The following is a 13,857-nucleotide window of genomic DNA, read 5'->3' as shown; positions in this document are numbered from 1 at the left end:
CTCGTTTGCGATTGGACAGCTAGGCTAGAGCAATCATCTGTAGTCCAACTCACCGCAAAATTCCTGGATTGAAATCAACGCTGAAATTAAAGAAAACTTTCTTTGCACAATAGTCGCCGCTCCATCAGTATATAAGGTATCAGTGTTGAGAAGACGGGGTCGAAAAAGTAGACATTCATGTAAGTTCACGAAAATATTGGAAATATTGCTTATCTAACGGTATTTTTTCCTAAATCGGCAGTGTGGTTTAGTTGGAGTTGGATTAGAGAACTCGCCGCTGTATCAAACCTAGGCATAGTCAAATTATATCTAGCATTTACACACAGCAAAAATGTATCGGTTAATTTTAATTACAAGTTTGCTTGCTTTGCTGTCGAAGCCAACGTATGCCCTAAAAAATGGAGACTGTGAAGTATGCGTAAAGACAGTCGAACATTTTGCCGCTTCGTTGGATGAAACAACCAAAACCGATACAAAGAAAATTGAGGACGAATTTAAAAAGTTCTGCAAAACAGCCAAGAACAAAGAGCAAAGGTTCTGCTACTACCTCGGGGGCTCGGAAGAATCCGCTACAGGAATACTTAACGAACTCTCCAAACCGCTGAGCTGGTCAATGCCCGCTGATAAAATTTGCGAGAAGCTCAAGAAGAAAGATGCCCAAATCTGCGATCTGCGGTTCGACAAAGAAATCGATCTCAACGCCGTAGACCTGAAAAAGCTAAAGGTAAAGGACCTGAAGAAAATCCTTTCCGACTGGAACGAGGACTGCGAGGGTTGCTTAGAAAAAACCGATTACATTAAGAGAATCGAAGCTCTTAAACATAAGTATGTGAAATCCGAGTTGTAATAATGATCTTGCTAGTAGATTTGCTGGCTTAACCCAACGTGTCTAGGTTTTTATCAAAAAATACACTAAGATCTAGGGTAGTTCAGAATGGAGGATTGTTTTGTTTTGTGAAAGAAACGAAGTTTTCACTAGTTCTAGCTTTATATAAGTAGAGTAAAAAACTTCTACGTAGTCTTTCGCGAATTCTCTCATATGTCATCCTTGAAATTCAATGAATAAAGTTACAAATATGTGTAATTATTTGTTTTGTATTTTCATTTTTGTGTAGCTTCTTGAGAATGGTTTGTTTTTCTCTTTTTCTGCTAGTTTTTTTTTCGATTTTTTCGTCAATAGTAATAACATTTTGTTTGTTCAAAGAATGCTTTATCCTTAGAGTGTTTTTTAGAAAGTACTTGTCATAGCACTTTTGCATCACCTTCTGTCTTATACAGACCATCACAGAAGTGCACTTATCATTCTACAACAGTACCTATATTCGTAAATTGTGTTCCGATTTTAAAAATGATTAAGGTACACATGTTTTATCTAATTCTATAATCGTCTAATCTAGTGGAACAAATATAAAACGAGTTGCATTTTAAAACCCGATCATTGAACGGTATACGAAAAATTGCACCGATCGGCAATAGAAAAATGAAGTGCAATGAAAAGAACAAGAAAATCTAGCTAATATTTGTAATCCTAGATCAGATAAAGACGTATGTATTGGCACATCGGGAAAAAATAGGAATTCAAAACATAGATAATTCGACAATGGTCGACAGATTTGATCTCAGAGGTAGCTTAAAATAAACGACGAAAACGTGGTTTCTCCCTATAACTATTTCCAGTCACGAAGGTACGTGTTATAAGCACTGGTATTTATATCAAGTAAGCTCTTTTAAGCAGTAGGTAAATGTAACTCTAAACGGTTATCAATGGGTTATTTAAAATGTATTACATTCAACATAATACTAGCTTTGTTTTAATGAATATTGATTATGCTCATAACCAATCGAACTACGTACTACAAACCTACATCTACGTGGATTTTTTGAAGAATTATAATATGTGAAATAACATTCCAGTACATGCAATTAATTTCGCTAATCGGAATCCGAGGAGCTATCGGAGCTGCTGGCAGTGTGGCCGCCTTTAAGGGTTTCTGTAAGTAAAAAGATTTAAACGGATGCTTAGAACTCATGGATAATTTTTCGCCACATTAGAGAAATGCTTCAGCTCCTTCTCCTAATCGAGCATTGTATGTTCTCTTCTGTAGCATCTGTCGAAGGCCACACGGTTACAGGTCCTCCTAATTACCTTTGTCACTTCATGATGAAAATGTTAACTACTCTGAACGTCACGTTGCCTCCGTGTTCACTTGGCCTTGCCCATTTTAGCCAGGTAACTTTCGTGACGTTGGGAATAGAATATAGCAGCGGTTCCCAACCTTTTTTCGGTTCGCGTACCCCCTGGCGGATTTCCCTATACTATTCTGCAGCGAACTAAAGTTTTGGCGAACCCCTGGGGGTTCGCGAACCCCCATTTGGGAACCGCTGGAATATAGGACAAGTGGCTAGCGCACGGCTAACGATTTTAATAGAATTTTGAGCATATACTGACTACTGCCCAAAACTGCATTTTTCATTCTCTCATGATTAATTTTTAAAGCAGGCCGAATGGCTGTTTATGCACTTACGACTCAATCCAAAAATCATTCCGGCCAGTCCGATAACGTTCTTTTGCAAACAGTTTTAAACCGACTAGCTGTGCGGTTTATGGATCGATCCGGCGAACCTCGGATATTGCTTGTTAATTTCTTGTTAGGGTTCTGTAGCACAAACTCAACGTAAATTCAATGATATGTTTGTTTGTATTCATGAACCACCATCCCTCTGGAATGTCTGCACAGTTGTTCGTTGCCAAACTTGAAACAAACAGATCAGCAAACAGGTTGTCAGCAGGTTGACAAAAGGAGGTTGATCCCTCCAAATAAGAAAAAAAGAGGGCAGGGAGTTCCAAATAAGAAAAAACAGTATTACAGTACAACAGTATAACAGTAACATTCGGACCAAAAAAGACGCAGAGCTGACTGGGAGACCAAAGATCAAGAGAACATTGACAAGGGAGGAGGTAAAAATGAAGAATAAAGGCTTTGTTTCTGCTTCGTTATAGCGATATCACAGAACAGGACAGAAAACAGGTACAAGTGGTTACGGATCAAAAACGAAGAGAGCTGACAAGGGATATCCAAATAACGAAAAAAGCTTTGTTTCTTGCATTACGGGAATTTCCGAAGCCAAATCAGACGTTCAAGTGGCCTAAAGAGAAAAGGAAGACGTCCAAATCTAAATACATAAAAGTGAATGCATTTTTGAATACAACGCCATAACTCTAGATCGTCTATAAAGGTTCTTCATCAAACTTGGCATATCTATTCCATGATATAAAGAAATTAGCATAATTGGGATGATGAAAGGGGATAGTTCCTGACCAGGGTGAGGAGCTCCAAATAAGGTAAAACAGTTTCGTTTATCTTGCATTGTGGGAGTTTCCGGAACAAAAACGAGAATATGGTGGCCTAGCAGATGGTGGGGTAAATGGGCGATAAAGTGACTGGGTGATAGAATGAGCGACTGGTAGGGTTTGGTGGGTGAAGAAGTGCTGGGTAAGTGGATATTTGATTAAAGGTTTGGAGAGGTAAGTGGTCAGGTGGTTGGGGTAAAGCACTGGCTTGGATGAGCATATGGCAGGGAGGGTTATAAGAGTGAAAGAGGGATAGAAGAAGTGATGAAATGATAGATGGATTAGGAAGGCGAGTAAGAGAAAATGTTAAAATGACTATCAACACCCATTTTTTTAGTTCTACCGGTTCATTCAGCGCATGAACTTCTGCTAATTTTAGCTCCCTAGCAAAATCAGGCACTCAGTATTTGTTAGCAGGCCCAATTATGTAAGTCACGTCGCCTGCCACTTTATCCGAGTGGTTTGCTTTTGGTATTATGTAAGTTACATGCGACACGGTTTTGTCGAGTAACTCGACTGAGCCGACCGCTTAAAAGATGGTAACTCAGCTGTCAGCAAATGACAAGTCTGTTTGCTTTGTTTTGGTCGTATATCAAGCCGTTTTGCCCGCACACGACACTCGAAACTCGACAGTCACTCCTATTCTGCATTTCGAACGGATCTTTATTCCGTTCGGCTTGTTTCGAACGAGTTGTTTTGCCCATTTGATTTGGCTGACGGAATGAAGAATACCATCCACTTTCGTTCGAAGTACAGAGTAGTGGTGAGTGACTGAGTAAAGTCGAGTTGCTCATAATAAGGCCCATAATACAAGAAATGGCCGTACCCTGAAGATTATTTCTTTCGCAACGTTGCTTAGGACAAAAACAAGTGAAGCAGGAAAAGAGGTAACACAATTGCTGGTCATATTTTCGGCTGGTAAATGGTTTAATAATGGTTACCATCAGTACATCGCGTACTAACAGGCATTAAAAGGGCTCACAGTGGTTCTCATCTTCTTATCCAGCAACAGCAACTGCAGACTGCAAACTTTCACGCGGTACCACCTAAGGGTACGAGCATTAAAGATCGGGCAACCAATCCATGTGCAGCTTGGTCGCATGCTGGGTAAAAACCGGCCTGTTTACTGCTTTTGAGCGTTTGTCCTATAAGTTAGGATTGGCACAAACTGGCGTCTGATCTCCTCGTGTCAGTGTGAGACTCTAAATAGTACTGTGTATCATGGTACCCAGTGACACAGGAGGCTGAGATAGACATTGGCGTAGCTAGAGGGGGTACCTGGGGGACCACCCCCCCCCCCTGAATTCTCCAAGCCCCTCAAGAAATGTTCCCCATTGGAATTTAAAAACCGGAAAAAATTCAGTGTATATGTTCCCACTGCGTAGATGTTTTCTTTTCCACTAAGCATCGCAAATGCGTACTGTCGTCGTCGTCAGTAGCCCAGTAGCCAACCAGGCTCATGCTGTTTCAAGACTGCAGTTGTCTCCATTCATCACGATCTTGGGCCACTCTTCACCAATTTCCCAGTCTCAGAAGTCGCAAATCACTATCGACACTGGTCGAGCAACCTTGCACGTTGAGCCTATCTGTTCCTGGTGCCGATGTTGAAGAGAACTGCTTTCATCACACTGTCGTCCGGCATCCTTACGACGTGTCCGGTCCACCATAGCCTACTGACTTACACCAGATGACAATAGGAATCTCTCCAAACAGTGCCTGTAGTTCGTGATTCATACGACTCCGTCTCTCTCTCTCTCTCTCTCTCTCTGCTTTCAGTTTGTTCTCCACCAAATATCGTCCGCAATACCTTCCACTCGAACACGGCAAGGGCGCATATGCCCTCCGTGAGCAATGTCACAGCTTCAAGTCCATAAAAAACTACTATTCTTCATACGGCTTCTTGATCGTAGCGTTTTGTGAAGGGCGAAATAGGCCCAATTTTCCGCTCATATGTGCCGCTGGATTTTCTTACTGGTGTGTTGTCCGTGGACACCAACGATCCCAAATACACGAACTCATCTGCCACTTCTAGTTCGTTGCCGTCAACAGTTACCCTCCGTGGGAGGCACGAGTTTATTTCCTTTGAACCTCTTTCTTTCATGTATTTGGTCTTCGACGCATTTATGTTTAGCCCAATCTTCCTAAACTCCGCTTTCGTCGGATCACCCCCTCACGCAAGATAAGCCGTCACCTTGTCACAAAGGGATTCAAAACTATCCCGAAATGCACACGAAATACATCACTCGATTCAATGTACCTCTGATCATTTACGTTAGTTTATTCTGAAAACCGTGTTCGTGCATTATCTGCTATAGCTGGTCGAGTGCATCGTATGCTGCTTTGAAATCAACAAAGATGCGATGCGTGGGAACGTAATACTCTTACGACATTACTGCAAGAGCTGACGGATGGTAAATATCTGCTCCGTAATTGCGCGGGCCCTCATGAACCCCGCCTAGTATTTCCCTACAAAACCCTGTACTATCGGTGACAGCCGACGTAACAGGATCATAATAAAAAAAAATTTGGAGGGCACCCCCTAGGGAAATTTTCTAGCTATGCCAATGAAATAGACTCAACGAGCCACCCTCCGAAAACGAAATGTTTCAAATAGCACGTAAGAAATTGCCGATGGAAATCTAGGGGATGAAATAAGAGCTACAGTTGGAAACCTAGAACATGGAGTAACTAGTGGTGCTTGACTTTCCGGGCCATGATAGGGTAATCTATAAAGAAATTTATATTCGTAACTTTTGGGGCGAACCAACCACTCGTTGAAAGCCCCAATAAAAAAAAGTGAATAAACAAGTAAATAAATATTCGTAACTTCGAATTTGTAAGTCGTAACAACTTTACTGGAAGGGCAGAAAGTATGGAAAAGCGAACATTAAGCGTCCCTAACTGTTCATACGAAGCTAGACCCAACGACGAGGACGAAGCGTTATAGGCACCACCAGAGTTGGACAGCAGAGTTGCCCAAGAATTCAATAGCAACTCGAAGCAGCGCTATCTACAAAAGAGCAGCTTAGAGTAGTTAATCTTAACCTTCTTCATCTTGAAAGCATACGAGCACCCATATGTTAGACTACTGAGTGGCATTTAATACAACGGCACCAAATCGAAGCAACGATAAGCCTAACGAAGAACGCAAACTCTTCACGATCACTACAATTCAAATACAAATTACAAGCGTGTACGAGACAGAAAAATCGTGTACGAGACAGAAAGATCGTGTACGAGAAGATCAGTACCGTAGCGATTAAACACGGAAGTTTTATGAAAAGTGATACAACTCGCGCGAGGAGTATGTGCTGCAAGTCGATATACCGATAGACCTTTCGATCCCAGTAAAGCCACTGGCGTTGACTTATTGGATAGAAGCCACTGCATGTTCAATCTACAAAAATGGTGACCAGTCGAATTGCTGCAACCATCACAGACACACACACACGCACACACACATACACACACACACACACACACACACACACCACACACACATGCACACACATGCACACACACACCACACACACATGCACACACACACCACACACACACACCACACACACACACCACACACACATGCACACACACACCACACACACATGCACACACACACCACACACACATGCACACACACACCACACACTCACCACAGACACATGCACACACACACACACCACACACACATGCACACACACACACACACCACACACACATGCACACACACACACACACACCACACACACATGCACACACACACACACACACCACACACACATGCACACACACACACTTCAGAACGCTGCTTACAATGTATTCTTCCTGAAACTATGCTTTGGCCTAGCACCGATTGCAAAGAAATTCTTGGGGCAATACCAGGGAAGATGTATGAGTGCCCGAGTTAGCATGGCTCAGATTTTCGCGATACGGCTTTTGCAATACATAGGGTTGCGGCACCAGTTCTACAGCCTGTTTTTATTTTGGGGCTACCCTCTGTTCTCCGCATCCTAGGGAGAAAATCATCACAAATTCTTTCCAATATACACTAGGGTAAGAGATCTAGTTTTTCGACTGTGCTAGTTTTCGTACCACTGCTGAAATATTCATCAAATAAGTGTTTATAACCATATTTTTTATAATTTTTGGAGGGAACGGTAGCAGAAAGCCGTTCTCAGGTACAGGTAACACGAAAACAGAGCAGGTCCAATAATTAGAAGCATGCCGAAAATATTATCCAGCATCCTAACTAATATAACGTAGGTATCCACTCATAATTTCTTTATCTCTGAACTACGGACTACGGATTTCTGGACAAACTGACGCGATTGGCGAAAGTGACGATGAATAAGGTGATGCGCGTACTTTGGGGAGTACTTTGAGTACTTTTAAATCTAGCAGATGATTACATCAAAGTGAGAGTACTTACAATATCGACCGATTTTCCTAAAATTTGCCCAGCTACTAGGTTTCGCCGATAACGCTGGCATAGCATAGAACTTTGAGAAGATGGCAACAACCAACATCATATCAAAAGACGTGTTGATTAGACAGGCCGTAATTGCGGCGAAGACATATATTGCGGAGTTTCCACCTATTTAGAGTCCCACGCGAAAATTATTAGCGTGGTTATTTTCTGCGTTTACCACGCATGTTTGCAATTTAGCAATTTGAACTGTCAGTTTTTCGTTATTGCCTCCCCACTGCATCCTTCCTTGCTTGACAAGCATATTTTCAATGTATTTAGTAAGTACATGATAATTATTATTAAAAAAAGAATTTGCGTAGGACTCGTTAAATTGCTGCCAGGTGTAATATATTTGAGAGGAAGAAGTTCGATAGAAATCAAGGCCATAAGCAGCGAAATACAACGGCGGGAAATCGATTCTACTTTGGACTCCGAAAAACGCTCCGATCGAACCAAATTTATTGTTTCTAGAACCGTTCGCAGAGCAGTGCTAGTGGCGACAGCTTCTATGTACAGCCCAGTAAACCATTTGGTTTGTATATCTCGATTGCAACTGAGATATACGAAATCATATCTGAACGAAAAAGTTATATTTCACGCCATATAAGAACATATATGTACCAAAGTGGAGGCGCTATACGTGCGAACATTTTGACAATTATTATTCACAATTCACTTTGACAATTATTCACTTCAATTTGACATACTCTAATCATTATACAATTCCAATGTGAAATTGACATGAAAACGATTTAATGTGAACTTTCTATTACGATTTTGTGTTATCTGGGAGCAAACGAAAACAGGTCATAGGCTGATCGGTTATGTAACTAAAAACGAGGTTGAAAGAAATTTAAAGCTTACGAAAGTAACAAATATTTTTAACAATTAACAGCACCAACTGTTGATGTATACCAATTTCTACCGCAGGGGGTCAAGTCATCCCTTCTCTGAACAGTCATGCAATTATTGCTGTAGCATGTTAAAAAAATTGTCGTTCAGATCAAATTTTGGTACAAAAACCAATAGCTAATGTTAAAAAAATAATTGCAAGCATCTAATATAAAAATGAGCGTATGTTTGTATGTTAGTATTCACCGCCACAACTTCGGAAGTTCAGGACTGTTTTTCGTCAAACTCGACATACATGTTGCTTGACATAAGTAATTCAGCGTGGGGGTTGATTAAAGGAAGAGTAGTCCCTTACTAGAAGTGAAGTTACAAATGAGGAAAAAGGCTTCGCTCATATACCCGATCTACAAGAAGGACCATTAATTTGAAAACAACAATTACCTAAATATTTCCTTAACTTTCCTCAACCCGGCAATACAACATTTTCTTCCGCATCTTGTTCCATAAACTGAGGCCACTACAAAAATCCTTTGCTGGCGAATATCACTTCGAGTGGCAATTGTTTAGCTTGTGACAGACCCTCAACAAATATCGACAATTCAACTTGCAGATCTGCTCATAGATTCAAGGTTGCATACGATACAGCAAAACGAAATTAGTTTTAGCCCTTCGGATTTCGATGCTGCTGCAGTGCTAGATGGAGATTCATTCGAAGTAATCGACAATTTTTTTTACCTTGGTGCAGTAGTGACGTGTAATGGCAAAGAATCACTAGTAACGGCACTTCACTGGATAATTTCAAGGATTTGGGAGGAGGAGAAATTACCGGAATAGTGGATGGAAAGTATAGTCTGTCCCATCTACAAAAAGGGCGACCGGATAGATTTCTGTAATTGCCGCGGCATCACCGCCTATAAGGTGCTCTCCCAGATTCTGTTGCATCGTCCATCCCCAATAGCAAGAGAATTCATAGGGCAGTATCAGGCGGACTTTATGGGGGCCCGTGCTACTACGGATCAAATTGTTACTCTCCGACAAATTCTCCAGAAATGTCGAGAGTACAACGTGCCATATTTTCGTGGATTTCAGAGCAGCATACGATACACTTTAACGCGAACAGCTTTGGCAGATAATGCACGGGTACGGTTTTCCGGACATATTGACGCTGATCAAAGCTACTCTGGAGCGAGTGATGTGCTACGTGCGCGTTTCGGGGACACTCTCGAGTTCTTTCGAATCGCGCAGAGGGTGGTGGCAAGGGGATGGATGTCCTGTATGTTATTCAATATCGTTATTGAAGGTGTGATCCGGTGAGACGACCCCGACATCATTACTAGAAACCCTGGGACGGCGGAGGCAATCTACGTCAGACTAAAAACGGAGGATAGGGTTACAAATCAATGCGTCGAAAACCAAATAGGAAAAGGCTCCAGGGAAAGCAACGCTTGCCTCCCACGGACAGTGACTATTGACGGCGATTAACTGGAAGAGGTATATGAGTTCATATATTTGATATCTCTGGTCAACACAGACAATACGAGTAAGGTGATTCTGGTAAATGGCTGGATAATGCGGAATATAGACCCCACAACAGTCGTTACCCAGCTAGCATTTTTATATGTATAAAAAAGTTAAAAATCAGCATTACGTATATATATATATATATATATACCTATAAAGAAGGATTTCTGTCTGTCTGTCTGTCTGTCTGTCTGTCTGTCCGTATGTTCCTTATAGAATCGAAAACTACTGAACCAATCGGCATGAAAATATGCATGTAGAGGTTTTTTGGGGCCAGGAAAGGTTTTAGTGATGGTTAGAAATCCCTCCCCCCACTAAGAGGGGGGGCTCCCATACAAATGAAACACAAATTTCTGCATAACTCGACAACTAATCAAGCAAATAGCACAAAATTTGGCATGTGGTTGTCTTCGGTGACAAGAAGTTATTCTATGGTAAATTGACACCCCTCCCCTCTTTATAAGGGGAATTATAACTCCTCTCCTCTTTAAAAGGGGGGGCTTCCATACAAATTTCCTCATAACTCGAGAACTAATCAAGCAAATGGAACCAAATTTGGCATGTGAAGGTTTTCGAGGGCAAGAATATTTTCTATAGTAAATTAGGACCCCTCCCCACTTTAAGAGGGGGGCTCCTGTACCAAAGAAACACAATTTTCCTCATAACTCGAGAAGTAATTAAGCAAATGGAACCAAATTTGGCACGTGGGTGTTTTTGGAGACAAAAATTTTTTCTATGATGAATTGGGACCCCTCTCCACTTTAGGAAGGGGGGCTCCTATACAAATGAAATGCAAATTTCCTCATAACTCGAGAATTACTCAAGCAAATGGAATCATATTTGGCATGTGAAAGTTTTCTAGGGCATGAATATTTTATATGGTGAATTGGGACCCCTCCCAACTTTAAGAGGGGGGGCTCCTATACAAACGAAATACAAATTTCCTCATAACTCAAGAACTAATCAAGCAAATTGAACCAAATTTGGCACGTGGGTGTTTTTGGAGACAAAAACTTTTTCTATGATGAACTGGGACCCCTCCTCACTTTAGGAGGGGGGGATCCTATACACATGAAATACAAATTTCCTCATAACTGAAGAACTAATCAAGCAAATGGAACAAAATTTGGCATGTGAAAGTTTTCGAGGGCAAGAATATTTTCTATGGTGAATAAGGACCCCTCCCCACTTTAAAAGGGGGGGCTCCTATACAAACGAAATACAAATTACCTCATAACTCGAGAACTAATCAAGCAAATGAAACAAAATTTGGCACGTGGGTGTTTTTGGAGACAAAATTTTTTTCTATGATGAATTGGGACCGCTCCCCACTTTAGGAAGGGGGGCTCCTATACAAATAAAATGCAAATTTCCTCATAACTCGAGAATTAATCAAGCAAATGGAACCATATTTGGCATGTGAAAGTTTTCTAGGGTATGAATATTTTCTATGGTGAATTAGAACCCCTCCCCACTATAAGAGGGGGGGCTCCTATACAAACGAAATACAAATTTTCTCATAACTCGAGAACTAATCAAGCAACTGGAACCAAATTTGACACGTGGGTGTTTTTGGAGACAAAATTTTTTTCTATGATGAATTGGGACCCCTCCCCACTTTAGGAGGGGGGGCTCCTATACAAATGAAAAACAAATTTCCTCATAACTCGAGAGCTAATCAAGCAAATGGAACCAAATTTGACATGTAAGTGGTTTTGGACGCAAGATTTTTTTCTATGGTGAATTGAGACCCCTCTCTACTTTAAAAAGCGAGTTATGGCCCATCTCCCCTTTAAGAGGGTGGGCTGCCATACAAATGAAATGCAAATTTCCGCTTATCTCGAGAACCAATCAATCAAATGGAACCAAATTTGGCATGTGGGAGTTTTACATGGCAGAAATTTTTTCTATGGTGAATTACAACCCCTTCCCCTTTTAAGAGGGGAGCTCCCATACAAATGAAATTTAAATTTCCTTATAACTTGAGAACTAATCAAGCAAATGGAACCAAATTTGGCATGTGGGAGATTTTGGAGTCTTGAATTTATTTTACGATAGTTAGAGACCTCTCACCCCTGTGGTAGGGGGATATGGACTCTCATACAAATAAAACAGAACTTTTTGCGAAACTCAAAAACTAATCGAACTCGAGAAATTCGAGACTCTTCCATAAAACATTAGTCAATACAAGACCACAAAAACTATCTATAGTAACACTAGATCATTCAGGACGAGACGGTCGCGAGTGTTGCCGGTGACCCGCCGTCGGAATTGCCGCCCACTGGGGGGCTTGCAAAACTCGAGATTGTGACAAAGATCATCCGAGATTCATGATTTATGTACAACACAGGTTAATTTGTGGCAATACGAAGTTTGTCGGGTCAGCTAGTATATATATATATATATATATATATATATATATATATATATATATATATATATATATATATATATATATATATATATATATACATGCTAATAAATCGTATTTGATGCGCAAAACTGGCATGTCCGTGGTATACGATATACGTGGAGGCGATATACGTGATAAGGAATAAACATACGCGTTTCGTCGATATAAGTAATTATATACGATAATATCCGATTAAGCCCGATCCGCTCCGTACTGCTATACGATTATGTGCTGAATATCGTATGCATGTCAGCTAATATCATTATATACGACTGAAAATCAACTTGGGCGGATTTTATTAAGCTTTAGTTACGATTCCGAATTTGTTAAGAGTTATTTACGATAATTTTCGGTTATTGATGTACGATTTGGTGCTAGCTGGGTAGCCTCTTATCCAGCAACTCCGATCCCGACCTCCTCGTGGTACCAGGCGGAGTACGAGCAACCTTAGCGGAGATCGGGTAACCAACCCCGGTGGAAACTAAGGTCGTATACTAACCGGGAAGAAGGTATAGTGTGTCTCGGCACTATAAGATGGCAGCCCCATCGCGAGACTCGGTAGTGTTGCCCCAGTACAGCTACACACATAAATTAAATCACACTTACAAAATTCAAGCAAATTCGGAGCGGAATATTCGGCATCGACCTAGGCAATGGAACAAGGACAACGAACGGAGACTCGGTACTTGGAATTGCAGATCGCTAAATTCCACAGGTTGCGAGCTGGTGCTGATTGAACAGCTTGAACCCCGCAAACTCGGCATCGTAGCTCTGAAGGAAATCTGTCGCAAAGGAGAGAAGGTACCCAGCTAGCACCAACTCGTATATCAATGTACGAAAACTATCATAAATATCTCCTAACAAACTCGAAATCGTAACTAAAGCTGGATAAAGTGGGATCAAGTTGATTTTCTGTCGTATATAATGATAATAACTGACCTACATACGAATTTCAACACAAAATCGTAGAGTAGTACGGAGCGACTCGCGCTTAATCGGATATTATCGTATATAAATACTTATATAGTCGTAACGCTCAAAATTATTCGTAATCACGTATATCGCCTCCAAAATAGTACGGATATGCCAATTTTGCACATGAAATACGATTTATTTAGCATGTATATCAGTACGTAACGCTGATTTTTACCTTTTTTATACATATGAAAATGCTAGCTGGGTATGGAAGATCCCTGACGGAAAGGCCCAGTTTTAGCACAGCGGTGGCACTACCAACGAACTGGGAATGGG

General features: G+C 41.1%; 2 protein-coding genes across 4 annotated transcripts in view; one reads left to right on the top strand and one right to left on the bottom strand.

Moving 5' to 3' along the window:
• On the top strand, positions 1-1,081 carry LOC128733058 (mesencephalic astrocyte-derived neurotrophic factor homolog). The gene is made up of 2 exons (XM_053826636.1): positions 1-179; positions 242-1,081. Exon 2 carries the CDS (start codon positions 332-334, stop codon positions 845-847), a length of 516 nt encoding a protein of 171 aa, XP_053682611.1. The 5' UTR covers positions 1-179; positions 242-331; the 3' UTR covers positions 848-1,081.
• An 11-nt stretch (positions 1,082-1,092) lies between these two features.
• LOC128733050 (cellular tumor antigen p53-like) overlaps positions 1,093-13,857 on the bottom strand; it is a 38,485-nt gene continuing 25,720 nt past the window's right edge. For all 3 annotated transcript variants that reach the window (XM_053826621.1, XM_053826623.1, XM_053826622.1), the window contains exon 7: positions 1,093-1,991. In XM_053826621.1, coding sequence (XP_053682596.1) covers positions 1,933-1,991 — 59 coding nt within the window. In that variant the 3' untranslated portion in view covers positions 1,093-1,932. The remainder of the gene's footprint in view (positions 1,992-13,857) is intronic.

The sequence above is a fragment of the Sabethes cyaneus genome, chromosome 1 (assembly GCF_943734655.1).
Source record: "Sabethes cyaneus chromosome 1, idSabCyanKW18_F2, whole genome shotgun sequence".
In the NCBI taxonomy this organism is placed as follows: Eukaryota; Metazoa; Arthropoda; class Insecta; order Diptera; family Culicidae; genus Sabethes; species Sabethes cyaneus.
Note: the sequence above shows the minus strand (reverse complement) of the source record. Positions and strands in the feature narration are given on the sequence as shown.